The sequence below is a fragment of the Paramormyrops kingsleyae genome, chromosome 3, assembly GCF_048594095.1.
Source record: "Paramormyrops kingsleyae isolate MSU_618 chromosome 3, PKINGS_0.4, whole genome shotgun sequence".
Classification (NCBI taxonomy): domain Eukaryota; kingdom Metazoa; phylum Chordata; class Actinopteri; order Osteoglossiformes; family Mormyridae; genus Paramormyrops; species Paramormyrops kingsleyae.
Window position 1 is genome coordinate 28922677 of NC_132799.1, and position 20306 is coordinate 28942982.

General features: G+C 44.5%; 1 protein-coding gene across 4 annotated transcripts; it reads right to left on the reverse strand.

Moving 5' to 3' along the window:
* Nucleotides 1–257: 257 nt before the first annotated feature.
* Nucleotides 258–13991, reverse strand: scaf11 (SR-related CTD-associated factor 11). 4 transcript variants are annotated; one of them, XM_023810334.2, is made up of 15 exons: nt 13706–13991; nt 11262–11325; nt 7207–7367; nt 6935–7009; nt 6715–6803; nt 6457–6527; nt 6104–6156; nt 5861–5955; nt 5625–5747; nt 5078–5178; nt 2483–4828; nt 1710–2038; nt 1193–1369; nt 964–1083; nt 258–850 (listed from the first exon to the last, which is right to left on the reverse strand). In XM_023810334.2, the coding sequence occupies exons 2-15, from the start codon at nt 11293–11295 to the stop codon at nt 734–736; spliced, it is 3891 nt and encodes a 1296-aa protein (XP_023666102.2). In that variant the 5' UTR covers nt 11296–11325; nt 13706–13991; the 3' UTR covers nt 258–733. The 4 variants fall into 4 exon arrangements, with proteins under 4 accessions (XP_023666102.2, XP_023666104.2, XP_023666101.2 ...); XM_023810336.2 differs by having other exon boundaries at nt 6457–6524; nt 13395–13991; XM_023810333.2 differs by having other exon boundaries at nt 13395–13991.
* Between the last annotated feature and the right edge of the window lie 6315 nt (nt 13992–20306).

The window sequence follows — 20306 nt, forward strand, 5'->3', positions numbered from 1 at the left end:
AATGAAGGAACCGGTCCCTTTGACGATCACACGAGGCCTGGGTGACCCTATTCATCATGTAAGTGGTTTCTCCAACAGCAAGCTGCCAGGGTAGATAGGAGATAATGTATCCATAAGGACATGGGCTTGCGCCCTGAAAGTCCCTGGAAATTCTAGTAATAGTAGTAAAACTATCCAGCTGCGTAGACATGTTGCTTCAATTAAAAGGATCAGCTAAGCAATGTAAAGGTGAGTTAGTGACAAATGTACATAAGACGGCAGATGAATTATTTAATTGCTCTATGGATCACAAGCATTCACACAGCACATCTGGGAGACATCGTAAGGGTATAACATTGAGTGAGCTTTTGAGGATTACAGTTCATAAAAAAAGCCAGTAACTTAAGTCTAAAGTTAATGGAGGATTAAACAGCTCCTGTATGAATCAGCTACCAGCGCAATCATTGCTATTTTGTACAAATCCTAATAAACCAAGACACACAGGCATGACTCACTAATCAATAATCAAGCTACTATGGGGGTGGGGGGGCAGGGAAATACAGCAGTTCCCAATTCACCATATCTATTTAAAATAAAGTGTTTAATACTATAATTTACAATTTGATAATTTTTAAACAAAATATGAACTCTATAGAAAATCTTTATTCATTAAGGTAGGAGATATCAAAAGACATGGATATCAAGATACAGCTGGTGGGAATTGCACTTCTCAGAACGGTCAGAGGGGACTCGTTCAGAACTTGCTAAGTTCGTCAGACTTCTTGCGTCCATGCTTGTATTTGTCGACGTAAGCCTTCACTAGGTTTGCCACCTTAGCGGAATTCACCTCTCCACTTTTGCTATGGCAAACCTGAGATGAAAGCAAAACCGCCAAATATCATTTTTGACCCGTTTGTCTTACTCAAAGATTCTAGAATGCGCTGCAAAACACAAAAGCAATATTTCACCTACTATCACACTCACCTTCTCCACTGCTTTTCGCACTATTTCCTTATACTCCTCCTTGGTAATATCCTTGTTTTGGTAGTAGGGTTTGATGGCCATTTTCACCTCATGGACGGCCTTTTCCTGAATCTGCAGCTTCTGAGGGGGGGAGGGGAGGAGGGGGGGGGGAACCCAAGAGACGACATTCATACCAGGTGTGCAATATGGCAGATCACACGTGCATGCAAATCGCAGGCGTCGGCCCTGCCTTTTCCTTTTTGGAGCTGTCTGCATGCATCTCAGCACGATGCCTGTCACCAGAGCGTGGCTGTGTGGTGGAGGATGGCAGGGCGGCGCCCGGTGCCCCCTGGGCCATGCCACCCACAGCTTTCAGGGTGCTGTGGGGGAGCAGAGAAGCCCCAGACCTGCTGCTGCCTGCCGCTTTCTGGGAGAGTAAAGACAGAGGACGTCAGTAAGCCCATCGCCAGCTGGTTTCAGCACTGGGGGGGCTAAAATACCCAGGTTGCCCTGACACACCCGTCCTAGACTGAGCTCGAAATAGGGGCTAATTTACAATATCACACTGCATTACAGATAACTCTGATTCAGAACATTGACAACAAATTTCAACCAAGCAAATCTCACCATGAAAACAGCTAAACATGCCCCCCCCCCCCCCCCCAATACAGCACTGAGATACTGATGTTTTCTGTCCATTCATATGAAACGTAGACCAAAGTGACGGACAAATGAGCACTCGTACATCCTATTTGCAAGTCTCATACCTGTACTGTCTGGCTGTCTGCTTGCTGTATGGGAGGGGGTGGTGGAGGGGGCGGGGGGACACCCTGTGAGACCCCCACCGGCACCTGCAGCAGAGGGACGCTCTGGTGGAGGAACATGGGGACCTGGTGGGGCACAGTAAATGGGGCTGGGGGGAGCTTGAGGGGCTGGGGGTGTGTGCCCACAGGAAAGGGCAGCAGGGGAGCCGCGGTCGGGGGGGGGGCTGGGGCTGGGGTCTGGGCCGGCACGGTCATCGGGAGGTGGTGCACCACACTCAGGGGCACCTGGGGGCCTCCCCCTCCCTGAGTGTTCGGGTCACCTTGAGTGGCTTCTGGGCACAAAAATGACACGGAGCAAAATCTAAGAGGCACAGGCAACTTGATATTTACATTTTAGAGTAACTTTAATAAAAGGTTCAGGCCAGTGTTTTCCAACCCATTCCTCAGGGACCCCCAGATTGGTTAAGGTAATCTTAAATTTAAGAAAATACATGGATAAATATCACTTGATTTTAAAATGGAAGAGTATGCACAATCTTGTTTATGTCAATCGACGCAGGAAAAAAAACAAAACAATCTATTGTATTATTAATGCAACAGAGATTAGAGAATTAAAAACCTTTATGCAAGCCTCACGATCTTAAGCACTTCACTTAGAAATACTCAGCTGAGGAGGATGAAGTGCCAAACTGAAAACCACTTCAGGAAATTCAGTTGCATGCAACTGCTGAGCCCGTTAGATAAGACATGCACAGGAAAAGAGCGTATGGGTTTACCTTGCGCTGGCTTCTCTTCATCCTGTCTGCTCCAGCCACCCGAGCCTCGCCCCCGCCTGGAGTAATAATTCTGCACGTCTGCAGGCAGAGTCCGGCACACGGCCCAGTTTGAGGCAGAGGACCAGCCAGAACGGTCAACAGGGGGCTCTGGATGCTCCTGTTCCACAGTCCTCCTGTTAAGGCGATTCTCGTTGAATCGTGAGTAAGAGTCATTCCCTGAATTGTTTGAGGTTCCTGAGAAAGAAGAGTTTCTTGGCTGCCACCGGTTCTGTGCTACGTCGCCTTTTTGCAGAGACCCTCTTTGGCTCCACCCGGCACCACGTCTCCACTCCGGAGCAATGCCTCCTTGATGAGCGTTGCGGGACCAGTTGTCTCCCGCACCATTACTGCAACTGTCCTCCCACTGAGAAGAGTTCAAGCCTCTGCTTCTACTGCAATCCTCTGAGCTGTTTGCCATTTTTTCTTTCACCCATTCCGGGTTTTCTCCTCTGGCCTGGTCAAATGATGTTTCTGCAAGGGCCCCATTATCATGAAGTTCAGAGCCTGTACCTGAGGAGTTGCCTGGCCTCTCTTGGTCATGTCTCCTTGAGTTGTAGCTCTCCCGAGCATTCCTCCTGTCATCACCAGCCCACCGGTCCCTCCTCCTTGGGGAACGACCACCTGGCTCCACACGTTCTGATGACGAACCTCGGCCATACCCCCTGTTCCTGGACCGAGACCTGGAACGAGACCTGGATCGAGACCTGGAACGAGATCGTGTTCTTGAGCGCCTTCTACTTGTCCTCTCTCGATTGCGGTTTCTTCTGTAATCATCACTTTTCTGGCTCTCTCTGCCATTCTCTGGCTCTCTGCTGCTATCCCCAGACCTGTACCTGGAGGACCAGCTGCCATTGCGATCCCAATCACGATCGCGATCCCTGGATCGCGATCTTCTCTGCTCCCCTTTGGAATCCCTCAGGCTGCTACCGCTGACCCTTGACTTTGCCTCTGAATGCTCGGGCTCCCTTTTTGACTCCTTCTTTGGAGACCAGGTAGTAGATGGGGAATGGAAACGCGACTTGCGCTGCCGGCTCACAGGCTGCTCATTCTGCTCGGGGTCCTCTTCAACATGAGGTTTCTTGTCTTCCTCAGAAGCTTGGCTACTGGCCATGGAGTCTGTGTGCATGGGAACACTGTCGCTTCTCTCCTCCGATTCGGCTTCTAATTCGCCATGATCATTACTTGGGGAGTCACAGTCCATAGGAACCATTTCCATGTTGTCCTCAGATCGCTCATTGCCTTCCTCATCTTCTACTCTATGTGTAAGACTTAAACAATCATCGCTTCCTTTTATAGCTATGCAGTCCCCATCAGCCTTTTCGACAACTGTACATTTGTTAATGTCTTCATTTGGTTGGTCTCCTGAGAGGTCATCCGGCTGTACATCACAGCTTTCCTCCCCAGTCTCTACAGACTCTGCTCTTGCAATGTCCTCATTTATATCCTCAGCAATGTGCATCTCAGTATCACCAGCGTGGTCAGCATTTGAGGACATGGAATTTGTAGGGATGCTCTCCAGAATAACCTCATCTTGGTCAGAAGAGGAAGGACTGCTATTTGCCAGATCCTGGTTAGAAAGACACTTGCTATCTTCATCCAAATCAGATGTGTCATCCATCCTAAATGGTTTGCTCTGTGCCTCATCATCAGACAGACGCTCCAGATCCTTTTCTCCCTGGCTTTCCTGTGCCTGATCCTCCGTCTCCCCCCCATCAGGACTGTGGTCTTCCCTGGTGATGTTTTCTGCATTTTCTACCTCATCTTCATCCTCCGAGCAGCGATACGAGGTATCGGGGCCATCGTATGTGGTACAGGCCTGTGTAGACCCACCACTCTCTGCGGTCAAAACCTGCTCACCATCTGAAATCCGCGGACTTAATTCTGCATCATCACTGTCCTCTTCTCTGCCATCTTCATCCTCCAAGTCTTGCTGCACTTCATCACCGACATCCTCCGGGCTGCTTTGGGAGTCTTGTATGTTTTTTCTCCTTGGCCTTGTATTACCCTTGAAACGCTCTTTCTCTTCAGGCCCCTGCTTTGGTTTCCTCTTTCCAGTTTGTTTCCTGTTTGTTCGGGAACCACTGCCAGCCTTGGGAGACGGGTTTGAAAAGGAGGAGTTTGAGTCGGAGTTCCCGGACTGCAAGGAACACGGGTCTTGGGCAGGGGACAGCTCCCGTGTTCTGCTGTTTCGAGTCGTTCGTGTGGGCAGTGGCGCCGGTTTACTCTTCAAGCCTTTGGAGCCGGTGGTCTTTGTTGCTTTCTCCTCCCCTTTTGCACAAGTGATAGCGCAGACTTTTCCCTGAAAGGCTAAATAGTACAGAACATATCACACACACATACATGCACACACACCCTAAGGACTAAAATACCCAAACCAGATAGACATATAGAGAAAAAGCTGATATGCAATTCAGTATTCACCTATAACGACACTAAAGGTTTATGACAACCCAGAGCTTTAAATAAATCCACACGAATGCAGTTCACCACACCTCACGGTGTCATTACTCCTCAACGTGAGGCTAACAGTGAGTGACTGGATTCCCGGGAACTCACCAAACCATCTGCCTACTTGCTGCGGCTCAGAAGAGGAGTCTGGCAACAGAAATCCCAAAGGAGACACTGCATTACTCATCTCGCGCGTACTGGGGGGCCGCCTGTAATACAAGGAAAGAGAATGACTACACACTCTGCCTAGCAAAATTAGAAATATGATACTATGGCATGTGAAAAGCAGAAGGAAACACTGTTACAGCAGTAATATCAGGAGAAACGCTGTGAGGAACATGCAGACAGAAAACAAAATGCAGTGGCTCATGAATGCAGTGGCTTCAGTGGACATCTGAGAAAATCTACGAAATTTGACTCTTAGGGCTTGGAATACAGTATTACGGGGCTCACTTTTCCAGAATTCACACAAACCAGGGACGCATACAGTCAGTGGACAAGTTGGAGATGCAGGCTGTGCAGAAATAAAGGGACCAAACGTCCAAGTCAAAAAAACGAAATTGATCCGTAGAATCTATAGCGGAGCCCTTGAACACCATGAATAAGCTCCCATCGAACAAAGCATAGAATCAAAGGGAAAAGGTAGCAAGCCTACCAGGGGAAGCCCTCGGCAGTAATGGAGGCTGCAACAGGCTGCCGAATGCGCTCCCAGACCTCCAGGTGGCAGCGTTTATGGAGAACCATGGACTCCTGCTCGTACGCTGTGATCAACTCTGCGCTGCAAAAGACAGGTCCCAATACGACATTGTCATTCCATAGAATGCTATACATGACATCCATCATAATTTATTCCAAGATCAGAATAAAAATACATAATAAATTTACACTCACAGAAGTGGCGGCAGGGTCACACGGTTCCCGGCATCCAGGCCAGGAAAGGCAGGACAAGGGTCCAGGGACCAAGGACAGCAGGGCTCTGCCATTAACTGTTAGAGTGCACACATCCCAAATCAGCACCAGCCAAACTCAGGAGGATGACCTCATTCTCTGACCAATCAGACAGCCACCTCCCAACACCAATCACCAGTCTATTCTTAAAATACTGGCGAGAAAGAAAAAATAATAATCACTAACCTTCTTGTTTTTCATAGCAGAAGAGTCTTGCTTGAAGTCATTTCCAGAAAGGCCTTGAGTATGAGATCAGAGTTTAATACCACACTGAGGAGGAGCTTATTTTTCTCAATTTTAACACCTCATGAAAATTATATTCACACATAGCAACGCAGATCCATGTTTTCTTAAAGGGAAACAGAACACATGGGCAGTGTTGTACTGCCATCTAGTTAATCTTCCTGGAGCTAATGATCATCTCAGAACATCCCTTATCCGTGAAAATAATATCAGAGCTCTGTTTGTGCTTCTTATTACTGACCAGCCAGGTCAACTGTGTGTATCCATGCAAGGTAAATGCGGAAGAGATATATTACATTTTTTTTCAGTATGTTCAGTCACTTGGGCATGAGACATCCGGTCTGATTTTTTCTCGTCTTCCCTCCTGCTGGAAATCAGAAATTTTCATGACCTCCATGGCATAAAAATCACTTCACTCAGGATATGCCGTAAAACCAGCGCGGAAAGCTCAGAAGCAAATTCCCGCATTTTTGTTGTTGTCGTGACCTTGGTTATACCCAGTCATGGTAAAAGCATGTTCGCGGAGACGACGTTTGAACGAGTCGCACGCATACCTCAAAACACTCTCCTTTCCATTCTCGGCTCCCTTGTTGAAGTGACAGGCCTGTATTTCAGTCTGACTGCGTTTTGTTTTTACGGGAATCTGAAGTACAAAAGTACAGTTTTGGGAGAAACAAAACCACATACGTCACTCATTCAGTGCCGGCTTGGAATCAGTTTATTTACACAAAAAACTCCAACCGAGTTCATGGAACATTGCGCTTCTCCACGTACCGTCACGTAACCCAGAGCATCCCATTTGTAGACGGTGCTGAACGGCCTGCGGTCCACAGGACAGGAAGGAACCATCTGTAACACAAAGCCATGATGTGGCAGGACAGCCGTCGCTAAGGGGACTTAAGGCCTTCGGCGACGGTGCGACCAGCCAACTCCAAACCTCCTGAGCAGCACCAACACTTGTGCAACATCACCAGGGCCCTTGTTCTCACCTCCTAACACTAGCTAGGGAATGGTTGCACGGGCGTTGGGGGAACGACGCAACTTGCCTCTGCCCATTGCAGGATGCAGCGGAGGCAGAAGACGTGGCAGCAGGCGGGCAGCACAGCCAGATCGCACGGCACCAGCGGGTTCAGGCAGATGGGGCACTTGTCCACCTCATCACCCATCAGGCAGCCAGCTTCTGCAGCATCGTCTTGGCCTTTCCCACCTACAAACAGCACAGACTTACCATGCCGCATTCCGGTGGTACCCACTCCTACGTTAAATTCAGTTTTTTCCCCCCCGCACTTAATGTGTTAGTTTGCTGATGTTCTTGTGGCAAACAAGCACAAATTACTTAATTGTCCCAATTTGCCCCCTGCATCAGCAATACAATACTTCCAACTAGGGCTGACTTCTAATAGTCGAGGATTCGACGATTCGATTCGTAGACGTCTGATTCGACTATGAACCTCATAGTCGAATAGTAGGAAAGTGTTATGTAACCAATGAGAAGCAGCTAGAGGTCGACCGATATATCGGCCGGCCGATATATCGGGCCGATATTTAGCATTTTTTAATGTATCGGCATCGGCCGATATCCGAGTGCACTACGCCGATTTTCAGACAGGCACGTCTGCGGGCAGCCCAGTGTTATTGTTGCTGTGGAACACGTGACCCATGCTGCCTTGTGCAGGACCACAGCCAGAAGTTTTGGAAGAGTCCTGGGATAAAACGGTAAGGCTTAAATTCTGATCTTTCAATGACCTGTTTATTTAAGTAGTTTGCTATGAAATGTTGCTTTAAAAGAAAACGCGAATTACGCTATTGGGAACTGGGGTAATGATAATGAGCCTTCAACCAACTGTAGCTTACAGGTAACATTAAGGATCATTGATTCTAATAGAGTTCGTTTTGTGCGCTTATTGGTGGGCTCACAGACGTTTTTAATCGTTAAAAATCATTTTAATTGTTAACATTTTAATTATTACCATATCAGCCCGATGTTATCAGTTATGTTTTTTTCTTGTGTCGGAGAGTTTCACTCTGTGAGTGTGTGGGGCGGAGCAGGCAGCTCTCAAATACTGCAGCGTGTGTGAGAGTTGCGTTACTCTGCCCTGATCACAGACAGCGCCGTCCTCGGAGACACAGAGCTGCTAAGAACAATGCATGGCGGAGAAAAGTGTTTGTTCGAAAGCGTGGTTACCATTTACTTGAGCTGATGCTGACAATGGTCCTTCTGTGCAACTTTTTTTCATTTGAGACCGGAGATTCAAACAATTTTTCAGACGTCTAGATAAAAAGTGCATGACTTTGCGCAGTTAGTTTCCTCATTAAACGTCTATCCTTTATACGGGCTTATACGTAGACAACGTCACAATCACTAGGGGCTTATGTTGTCCTTGCATACAAGGCTGTGCAATACGACAGTTATTTTATTTTATTTTCCGGGATCACTAGATTCTGATTGTGAATTTGGCTTTAAATGAATAAAAGGTATTTGTTACACACCATGTTTTTCTTTTAGTTTTTTTTAACCCTTTTGTTTGAAATGGAAAAAATCTAGCTGCTATCTAAAAAAAAAAAAAAGGTTCGACTATCAGTCGACTACGGCAAAATCGAACGAATCAGATTCGACTATGAAAATCCTTAGTCGAAAACAGCCCTACTTCCAACTGCACTCAATTTGGCCGGTCAGCCATTAGATTGATATAGGCCTGTTGGTGGCACATGCCCACGGCTGACTGCAATGATCGCACCATTAAGCACTGGTGCGCGCCACGCTTGCAAGCCAACTCCATGCCATGAGCACTACATACGGCAGTTCTCTTTAATGATTTTTTGAATAAACGCCAGGACTTTATTCTGCTTAATTAAATTTCCAATCCTGGACCCAACGTTAGCTTCAAAGGTCTTCAGTCGGCTGCCTCCCAGGAAGCAAGCAAGCCGCACGGAAAGTGCCGAATGCTACCTGTCACCAATACCCTGAGTGACAGCGAGGGTGACACCACTGGATGGGAGGGTCAGCCTCATCTTAGACGAGAGCTGAGCGCCACGCTTATGTCAGATGCCCGTTTTGTATAGAGGACAGACCATGAGACACTCATCGGCATTACCACTGCCAGCAAAACTGTGTGTGTGTGTGTGTGTGTGTGTGTGTTGGAAGCAATGTGACAATCGCTGAGCTCCTTCCCTCTTTATCTGGGATTGGGTAAAGCTGATAGCTTTATTATTTCACTGTTTAGAGTTCAGCGAATACAGCCATTAAATCCTCCTCAGCCACTGACGCTGGTTTCGTCTTCAAGCTAACCTCAAGCTGAACTGAAGTAGAGTGTGCATACACACACACGCACGCACGCACGCACGCACGCACGCACGCAGAAGATTAATAAGTAATGATCACTTTATACAAACAAACCCTGAATTGAGAACCTGTCTGAAACAAAACGATGACTTGTTCATCTGAACACAAAACCTAATAACTTTCCACTCCAAACTACAAAAATATGGGTTTTTAATGTCTGTCAAGTATCAATGAAAACTAAAAAAGAAAAAATGCCCATGAGTAACACCAGAGCACAGATTTATCGTTCGCATGCTTATGCCTGGATCTGCAAAAAAAAATTTTTAAATCCTCCTTCAGTTAATTAAGCAGTCAGCAGAGGCCTATGCATACAGCAAAGTACAATAAGACCTCGGTGGCTTGACAATCCTCAGATACAGCATAGCATGCAGGATGACACAATGACGCAAGGGAAATTTAATACAGGCCATTATCAATTCATCTGTTTTCAATAACCGCTTACGCTTTTGGGTTTGTGGTGGCCTGAAGCACAGGGTACATACCACAATGAGTGACAGGCACGCTGTGGGGTATCATAGAGCAGCGTTTCCCAATCCGGTCCTTGGCGACCAACAGACGGTCCACATTTTTGCTCCCTCCCAGCTCTGAGGAGCAAAATCGTGGACTGTCTGCGGACTGAATTAGGAAACACTGCTACAGAGCACTGGGACTGCGGACTGCTTCATTTACTCATACAAAAGGCAGTCAAAAATTGACCTGAAATGTATGTATTTGGATTAGGAAACCAGAGTGCAAACTCAACACTAAGCAGACAGGTATGACTAGCAGGCACAACATAATTAAAGTTTAATTTTGAGTGATAAACTGTCTATCAAACCTACAACATTCATGAGTCAGAATAATTAACAGTAATTAAGCACAAGTGGCTTTTAAATTTGAAAGTTAAAGGCAAAGCTACCAATCTACAATAGGAAACGAAAAAATGCCCTTTCATGTCATTTTAATTATATGAAGAAAAAAAAATACGGCCAGGCAACTGGGGCTTGTGTTTTAAGCACATTTTTACGAGTAGCAAGTGTAACGTTATTTAAAAATTGGAAAATATTTTAGGTTCAACAAAAAGGAAAGAAAAATATTGAGTTTCTTTCAACAGGCCACATTTGTACTGGCAAGCACTGTTGCTCACTTGTTAAAACCGATGTTTACTGAAGCAGCAAGGTGACTTCGTTCCCATGGAAATGGAAGCGCGCTGGTTTATATACATGCTTTCTGTAGGGACATGGCTATGCAGGAAAGCTTTCATTTCAGCCAATCAAGGACAACAAAATGAATTTGTAAAGCTTTAAGTAAAAAAAGCATTTCAACATGGGTGCCAAGACTGTGATGAAGCTCAGTGTATGTCCAAAGAGAACAAACACTCAAGATTGTGTACAAAAAAATCTACAAGTGTTATACAATCTCCAAGGATTTCCAACAATAAAGGATACAGAAAATGGGAATTAGAATACAGTCATTTCAAATTATGTATCAGCAATCATTTTATAGTTTACAAATGTTTTATTACAGATCATTTACTAATAAAAAAAAACCCAAACTTTGATTTCAGGATGATGACTGATTTGCCTACCAGTGAAAAAAAGAATGAAACCTCTTATTACATAAAACAGAAGCCAGGGGGCATGAAAGCAAATCCCAATTTGCGAATCCCGTTCCTGTCAGACTCAACCTGTGCAATAACAGCGATAATGTTCGGTGCCAACAACCATCTATGCACGAAACTCCCTTCACAATGTATGACATCCTACACAACATACTCACCATTTCCTGTCCCCTCAGTCATCTTTGGCACCATGATCCCCCCTCCCCTCAAGTGACTAGATACCTGTAAGGGAAGACAAACAGATTATCTTCATAACTTGTGCCCCCCTCAAGCAACACAGCCAAAAATTGCATCAACTCATAAACCAAAAGCAACAGGTTAAGCACACAGTATGTAATTGTTGCATAAACTCATGATAAATGCTGTGGTAGTGTCATGCTAACGGTTTGTTTTCAGGACTTCTTACTAACACTTCAGAAAACACCACTAAAGGACAAAGACATTGCAGCTGACACATTACAGCACGGCACCCATGGCTGCACACTAACGTACATTAACACTGCAGCTAACCACTCTGGTGTCAGTGCAATTAACTATTATCTGAGGCCTTTATGGGGCACTGCATCGACAGGAATGCTTTGCAACATGGGAAACACCCCCAATAAAACTGAAAACTTCAAAGGTCAGTCGAGTTTAATGTTAAAATCCAAAAACATTTACGATTTAGCCACATACAAAAAAGAACATGCAGACCTAATTGTCTACTTTATTTTTCATCTACAATAACTCACAACCTATCCCAACTGGTAGGAGGTGCTTTGAAGAGTCAATTCTCCTCTCAAAAGAAAGTGCGAAGACTAATTAGATTAACTTTCGGGAAAGAAATTTGATTGATATCAAGGTTTAAACACTGCAGCCGTCACATTCACCGAATCCCGACTTCAGTTCGCAGCACCCAGCCACCTTGCCCAAAGCATCCCATGAGAATATCCCACACACTGACACTCAGGGCTATAGACGCCATAGGCCGCCGCCTAGGGCGCCAACTTGCCAGCCAATTTCACTTTGCCTCGAAGGGGGGGCGGGGCGCCGGTGGTGGCATCGGCTTATACTGGTACTGCTGACCCTGGCCTACTTACCAGGCCACATTTGGCGTTTAGCTCCCTTATGACGTCATGCTACCAGGTTAAGGCTAATTAAAAACAAAATCATTCATTTCCGCTCCCCTCAGGGAAACCCACAAGACACAGACACAGCGACAGAAACACTGGTCCAAAATTATATCACGTGCTTTTTTTTAGGTTATTGCTTTTTTATTTGAATCCCATGTTTCTTGGCGCTTATGGTCACTTTTTGAACTTTATTAAGCCGGGTGTTGACAGATATTCTGCGCCAGCGTGAAGGGGCCCGAGCCGGAGTAACAGCATTCATACAGCCGCGGACACAGGAGCACAAAATCGGCTCCAACTAGCGAATTGCCGAGTTAACACAGACCGGTCATCCTTTTATCTTAATTATATGAGTGGTTAACCAGCTCCAGAACCTGAGGCTCGGGTCCTTCCGTGCGACCGGGACGGCAGGCCCTCTGAGCGCCGCCACGCCGCCCAAACAGCGACTCGTAACTTTTAAAGAGCAAAAGGCCGGACAAAGTAGGGTAAACAAAAGGCGGCGAGGCGCCCGGCTCCAGCCCCCAGCCCGCCTGGCCAAGTCGCGGGCAGGACGAGCTTCAGGCGGCGAGGGGCGCCAGCGGAGCCCCCTGGGGCTGGGCGAACGGTCCTTCGGGGGCGGCGCAGGAGCACCGAGCCGGGCAGGCCCCGGGAAAGCCGTGTAGCGGCCGCCCGCACCGTGTATCTCAGCGGCAGCGCGGCCGCCCGTCCAGTCAACTTTCAGTCTCATTCCTTAACACCCAAGATGAAGCAAAACACCCAAATAACTCACTTTTGCACCGATAATTATAAAGCACAGAAGTAATGGAAGCAGCGAGGTAGCCGAAGCGGCGAGAAGGCTGTAGTTATATAGCTCGCCATGTGCCACATGTAAACTAACGTGACCTTTCAACTCAGAAGGCCCGACTCGCCCGTAACACTCGGGGGGAAAAGTGCATGGCGTACTTGAAATTAAGCACAAGTGCGATTATTTCGCCGACAAAGTGCACGCAGGCGATCGGCCGGCCGGTGAGTAATAACAAAGATTGGGCAGCAATGTGTAAATGTCAACATCCCGGATCACCCGCCGCCTTCGCCCGTTTAATACTCCGCAAAAGCCGACGGCTTTTAACCCGCTTAGGCGGCCGCCGGCGCCGCGTGTCCAACAGCTTTAAAAGTGCGAACGAAATAAAACGTACAACTTACCTTGTTGAGAAGCTAAGCTGCTACTAAGACAACATTAAAAAGTCCCGGCTCTGTCTAGGAACTAACATGGAGTCTCTTTAATCCGCGCCGTCCGTGTATTTCCGGGAGCCGGTTCCGCCGGATTCGGGGATTCGGGGATCCGGAGCCGAACCGAGCCGGCGGAGGAGCGCAAGCCCGAAACGGCGTCGATGCGGACGGTGAGAGCCCGGGGAAAAGAGGAGCAGGAGAAAATACGGCTTCCCAAACAAGTTCCTAAAATTAATCCCAGAGTTGCGTCACGAGTGATGAAGAAGAGCAGTACACAGACTCACCTCGCCAGCAAAATAAAAGTCTTAAATACGAAAAACCCGGGCCAAAGCAAAATAAAGTGTAAAATTCAAGTTAACTGCCACTCAGTCTCGGTTAATCCGCAATTTTCATATATGTATAATAGGCGTTCGCGTGCATGGAAAAAAAATGAAAATAACAAAATATGTATATGTCACACGGTGATCTATGCCGTAACAGTACAGCTCAGCCAATCGCATCGGAAAAGCCAAATCGGGCAATTAGCTTCGACCGCCCGCCAGAGACCAGAGCCTGAACGCTACTTCAAAGAGGCTCCGCTAGATGTCGCGCTTCTCTCTTTTTGTTTTTGAATCTCATACGGACACTCAGAAAAGTCACGTGCTGCCATCTACAGCACTGGGGTGAGAACACAGGAATTTCGGCTATAAATCCACTTCCTAATAAAAAAAAAACTATTTTTTTAAACCGTGAAAATTATCGTAAACTAAAACAGCCATTTTACAAAAAAATTAAAATAATAGAATAATGCCTTAATTTTGCCGGAATATAAACATTTGACTTGTTCTTAGAAAACATTTAATTCAAAACTACACAAGTCTCAAGTACTCTTCATCATTGATATACCAAAATAAATATATTTGTTGTGTTCTTGATTGTTTAGGTCATATGCCAATGTGTCAAGTTACAGAATGCGATGATTTTTAGTCAGTTCAAATTATTGTTGTGTAAAAAGGAAAAAGACGTTTTTCTGCCCTCTGGTGTTATAAATGCGATAGTAAGAGAGAGCGACAGGTGCATGTATCACACTAAAGACTTAATCGCTCTTAAAAGTTACAGAATGCAGGAATAGTTTATCAATGTAATAGTTACCCATCATTTCATGATACAAAAACTATTATTAAAAATAAATAAATATCATCATTATTATTGTTAGGTGTCGTGACTGATGACAATGCAGAGAGCATTTCTCTTGAATCTCCTGACTTCTGTCTTGGACTTTAGTCTTCCCAGTTGCAAGTCATCATTTTGATGAGACCTATTGTACTATATAATCAAGCACTAAATTATACTAAATGATGCTACCCATTTAATATCACGCCTACTACCCATCCATCCATCTATTTTCCGTAACCGCTTATCCTGTTCAGGGTTGCGGGGGTCCAGAGCCTGTCCTGGAGGTTACGGGCGCAAGGCAAGGAAGAACCGAGGATGGTGCGCCAACCGGTCGCAGATCATACCTACTATTCAGGCATTGCTTTTCTCTCAGCCCGGGGTGGCCTCCTGAAACGAATCCTGCAGTTAGTCACCCTGGTCATAAAATTAAGTTATGTATTGTGCCTATTGTTGAACTTTAACAAGCAATGTTTTGACAGGCAGTAAATCAGTGTTCCTCCAAGCACACCAAACCTACATCTAATAATATATAACAATGATTTGTCATCTGTTTTACAGTTTATAGTGCTCATATAAATATTGTCATAGAAACATCCTGCTCATTTGACACAGAAAAGTATCTGATCAGTGATCTTGAAGCAGACAGTGGTGCAATTTGGGACTACAAGAATGGCCATTTGTGAATCTTCTGGCCATTTGTGAATCTTCTGCCTGTAATTCCATTGCAAGTAAAAACCTGTGAGATACTTGTCCTCGAAGAAGTAAGCAAGCCAACTGTATTAACAGGAAGTGAGTTGCACTAGCTTCACCAGTAGGGGACGCCAACGTGATGATTATTCAAGATATGTGCCTGTGAGTCTATATATTTCAGTACATATATCTTAAACATGTTAAGTCAATTTTTTAAAATTTAAGACAGTTCATATACATCGTGGATCCTTAGTATTGTTTTTATAGTACAGAAAACTGACAGCACAAACAGCAGGCATAGTAAACACTGTATAAATAAGTAAAGGTTTGCTCAAATAATCAGCCAAACAAATGTAAACATTTTACTAAATAAATCAAAGTCAAATAAAAGTCAAAGTATCTTTATCTTCAGCTAAATGATCCATAGTGCAAGAAGACAGTGTTAAGCAGAAAATAAATGTGAATATGAAAGACATTCAAACATTATCAATCTGACAGTTTAAACACAACATGCTGAGGCAGAGACTTAATGCATAGACAGAGAAATACAATCAAAAATATAGTTTAAAAATATTAATATATGTACAGTTGTATAAAAGGGCATGATTTGCATGAGTTGTAAGCACAACACAAAAAAGAAATCTAAAAAAACCTAAATGCATACGTTGCTAGTAAGATAATAGCTTATTGTCAGGAGAATAGCTTATTATCGGCAATGGCAATAAAACTGAACAAAGTCATAGTTACTCTAGTTAACGGTCCTCTGGGAGTTTCTGAATAAAATCACGTCAGATAGATTTTCCAGAGGGAACAGATTTGTTTATGGCTGATGCCTCAGAGCATTTGGATTGTCCTCTATTGACACATCGTCCTCTCCCTGTGCCTTCAATAACATGCTATGCTGGCTTGTATACAAATGATTTGTGGGATTGAGACAGGAGGTCACAGACTGGGCCTCTACCATCAGTGGGGGGACGCGGTGACAGATTTGACCTCACGCCCAGTTCCCTGTCAAAAATGCCATTCGATTGTTGATATGATGCAATGTGTTTACAGCCAGAAAATCAAAACAAACTTCAAATGCTGAAGCTAGTAGTATGACTGAATCGTTAATGTCTCTGATACACAAACATCAACAGATTAATTTACTTTTATCGAACAATTTTATCCCAAAAGATTTATATCTCAGAAAAAAACAGTTATCCAGTAGGGAAATAAACAAAGCAGAGAATTACTGGCACATAAATTTAACATCTGGTTACTTTCCAACTGTCTTGCACAAGCAGATCATTCACATGTTAATTTTTGTTTTTTGGTAGAGTAAAGAGCACTGAAATCACCCTTTCAGACTACATTCACTATTACCTACCTGAATTTTGTCCACTCATCATGGTAAAATAATGAAAATTTTACCATGTAGTAATGCAGCTATTGTAACTAATAAGAACATTTCATTTTGATAATTTCTCATTTGGAAACACACTTTCCGGGTGGGCTTTAGGGTCCGTGTCAGGGGTTACACCTAGCCAGAACTTCCGTTTACGTATCGCTTGTGTATATCCATCAGCTTATCTCTGCCGAGTGTGTTTCTTCCTGCAGATGTCATGTCAGCCAAGACAAAGCCCAGTTAGGAAAGAAATATGACAGTGTTGTCAAAACATCTAAATTAAAGACTGCCAGTTTATCAGCAAATGTGCTCCTGTTACAGCCACCCCCCCCCCAAAAACACACACCAATACCATGACCCAGATATGGTTTTCATATGATTACAGGCTTATCCCATCTTTGAGCCACTGAAATGCAGCTTGATGGTGACTGTGCTAATTATAATGCTGTTGCAGGGCACAAGTGCTGCTATGCTTTCTAGTTAATCCTTAACCAACATGGCAGAAAGCTCTTTTTTCAGCTGGTCACAGATGTCAGTTTGACTTTTGTTTGGATTCTCTGTCAGTAATTAAAAAGAAATTTATACATTGTGTTTGTTAGGTAATTGGGCAAAAATGTAATCATTTTAGCCACAGTTATGGTATATCCTGAGGAAACATATATTAGAAAAATGATTACATTCACTATACGTATTTTATTTCGAATTGTACCTTAACTGAAATCTTCCTGAAAAGATTTTCCTGAAAGTTCCTGCTAAAACTTGTATAGGTTGAGACAATTTGTACCTCGAACAGGGCGGTCATGAAAAATCTAGCTGCAACTCAACCGGAAACTCTGAACATGACAAAACAAAACAGACCTGCTAAAAGTTACACGGATTGAGACACGTCTCCCTTTCCCAACAATTACCCCTCCATCCCTACTCCTCTCCACCTGCCACTTCCAGTACGCCATCAGCTCACCTCACTACAGGTAACGTGCTCATAAATTTTCATTTATTTGTGTGTATTAGTTTTATATTGATTTAATGGTTTTTATCATTAGTTAGGCAGGTAGGTAGGTTTAAAAAGGCAGTTATTTGGGGGTCTGGCACGAATTAAATTCATTTACATTAGTTCTTCTGGGGAAATTCGACTTGGGCCTCAACCAAATCGCAACTCGACCAGCCTTGTGAAATGTTCCGAGGTATCACTATCCTAGTTGAAGATCACCATGGTGCTGATGTTGTCACGTCCTGCCTGCTATGTCCACATGACCGTCCTGTCTCCTCCCTGGTCTCACACTAATGAGTCACATCCATTACTTGTTTGTCTTCCTGCCCTTGTATTACTCACTGCAGCTTGTCTCTCATTTGCTCCCTCATCAGCCTTGTATAAAAGTGCCCCTCAGTCCTGTGTTCCCCAGTCCAGTCACTGACGTCGACCCATACTCTTCCCTGTGCCCTTCTTTAGTTCCAGTCCACCCCTGTTTTGACCGCTCAGAGTCTAGTTTGTTTCCTAATTCCTCTTTTGCCCAATAAAACCCCTTTTTGATTTCCTGAACGCCTGTCTTCGGGTCCTTCGTTCCATTTTGTTGTGACAGACGTCTATTGTCTATCTACTGATAGTCATCTGAAGGATTTACATTAACAGCCTCCTACACCAAGTATGTGTCAAGAATGTATCAGCTGGCTCAGTACATGGCAACTTATCAATTGGCTCAGACAAGGAAACAAAGAACAATAAGACTGATAAGTGCGCTACCATTGCCTGATTCCTGGAGATAGTTTGAAAACCTAGACCTAAAGTGAGGCAGAAGCTTGCTGATCGCAAGTCCTTATGTGGGGGAGAGCCAAAAGTTTAACCTTCTGGTGTATCGGCTAAGACCTATGGATGGTACTGGACCATGGGCGTCCTTAGGTCCGGTCACTCGGGGCTATAGCCCTGAGTATTTTAAGCCGAGCCCTGAGTATTTTAGCCCTGATGCCAATCTTCCTTCGAAAGAGAAACAAGTCAAGCCTCAGGTAAACTTGACTTAGCCCTTGATTTTTTCTCAATAGCTCGAAACTCCGCTGTACTGGACCAGGTAAGGTGATGCATCGCAATCACATTCTGCCATTAGGACAAGAAGTTAGGTGAAGTTCACATTGTAATCTTAAGCGTACTTGTTCTCCCAGAGCCATCGGGCGCAGGAGGGCAAAGGAGAGGAATAGAACTCTTGACGCCCAGAACTAACCTCATGTCTGATACACCTCCAACAAAATATTGTGCTTCGGACTCTGAACATGGAAATTATCCTGAAGACGTGAACATGTGATGGTCAAGACCAATCGACAAAGTACTTGAGATATCGCCCATAGAGAGTGATGAGGCTGCTATAGTTACTGAGGAACCACCAGTAATGGAGTCTGAATCAAACGTTGATGTACCCGTGATTGTAGATGATGAAGTTGGGTTGTTTCTTAATGAAACTGTAGTGAACCAAGACTGTCCAGAGTGTGGGTCCACAGGTGACTCAAATGTGGGAACTTTGGATAGGACCACATGTGTAGTTAAGAGATCTGAGAGGGAAAGAAAATCAACTGAATGGTTTATCTTTCATGCACTGGGGTTACCTACTAAAAAGTCTTTTGTCATGACAAAGCTTTACAATGTGAGATCGGTAGTATAGTATAGTATAGTATAGTATAGTAACAGTATAATAGCTTTCACAATTTTTTTTGCCACACACTCAATGTATGATGTAACCATCTCATTTTACCAGTGGAAAATGTGTGAGCGTTTAGCTGTATGAGTTACTGTGGTGAAATGTTTACTTTAAGTAGCCTATCACAGGGACACTCTATACAGTTAGTACAGGGTTTGTTTTTATATATTTGAGTGTGACACTTAAGTACTTTTATATATTTGAGTCTGACGTTCATGCGTTGTTTTTAAGGGGGTGGCCGGGGTAGACAATGGGTGTTTCTCAATACCAAGAATGTAAAGATCATACTTGTAGCATTTGCAAAACTGGTCTTGCTTACTTTCCTTCCAAGAAGGAACTTGGGGCACAATGAAACATGGGATTAGTCTTATTTGGTGAAAATGCAACCAATGTATCCTTGATATTTGGGGCAAGGCAAGAATGACATCAGGAGATTTTTACCGTCCTATGTGTGACGGTCACAGAGTGACCGCACAGGGAAAGCGTTCAAGAGGGATTACCATTTGGTGCGGTGGGTGTTTTGGTTTCGGTCTGGCAGCAAAAGGGTTCCCTTAGGAAGCAAAGCCTTATTATTTGGTTCTGGGCCTAATTGGCCTAGTCTATGTTCATTATGGCCAGGGGGATGACAGGGGTGGCCTTGACCAAACTACCTCTGTATTGTGTCTTTTCATGTGCTGTAAGGAATGGATTGGTTTTGTACTTATTTAGGAAATTTGCCTATCTGCATATGTAAGAGAGTGTGCTTTTATCTTAATCTTTTATTATTGTCTATAGGGTTAATTGATTTATGTGTTCACTATGGTTTGTAAATGGTACTGGCCACCTGCTATATGTTTGCTTGTCTAGTCTTATGGGTGGAAGGTTTTTTTTTCTCTTTTGTTATGTTGCGTGGGAACCCAGAGGCTCTGCAACTGTTGTGATTTGTCCGTTGCAGGCTAGTGGATGGAGTATTTTGTAATGGTTTCTTGA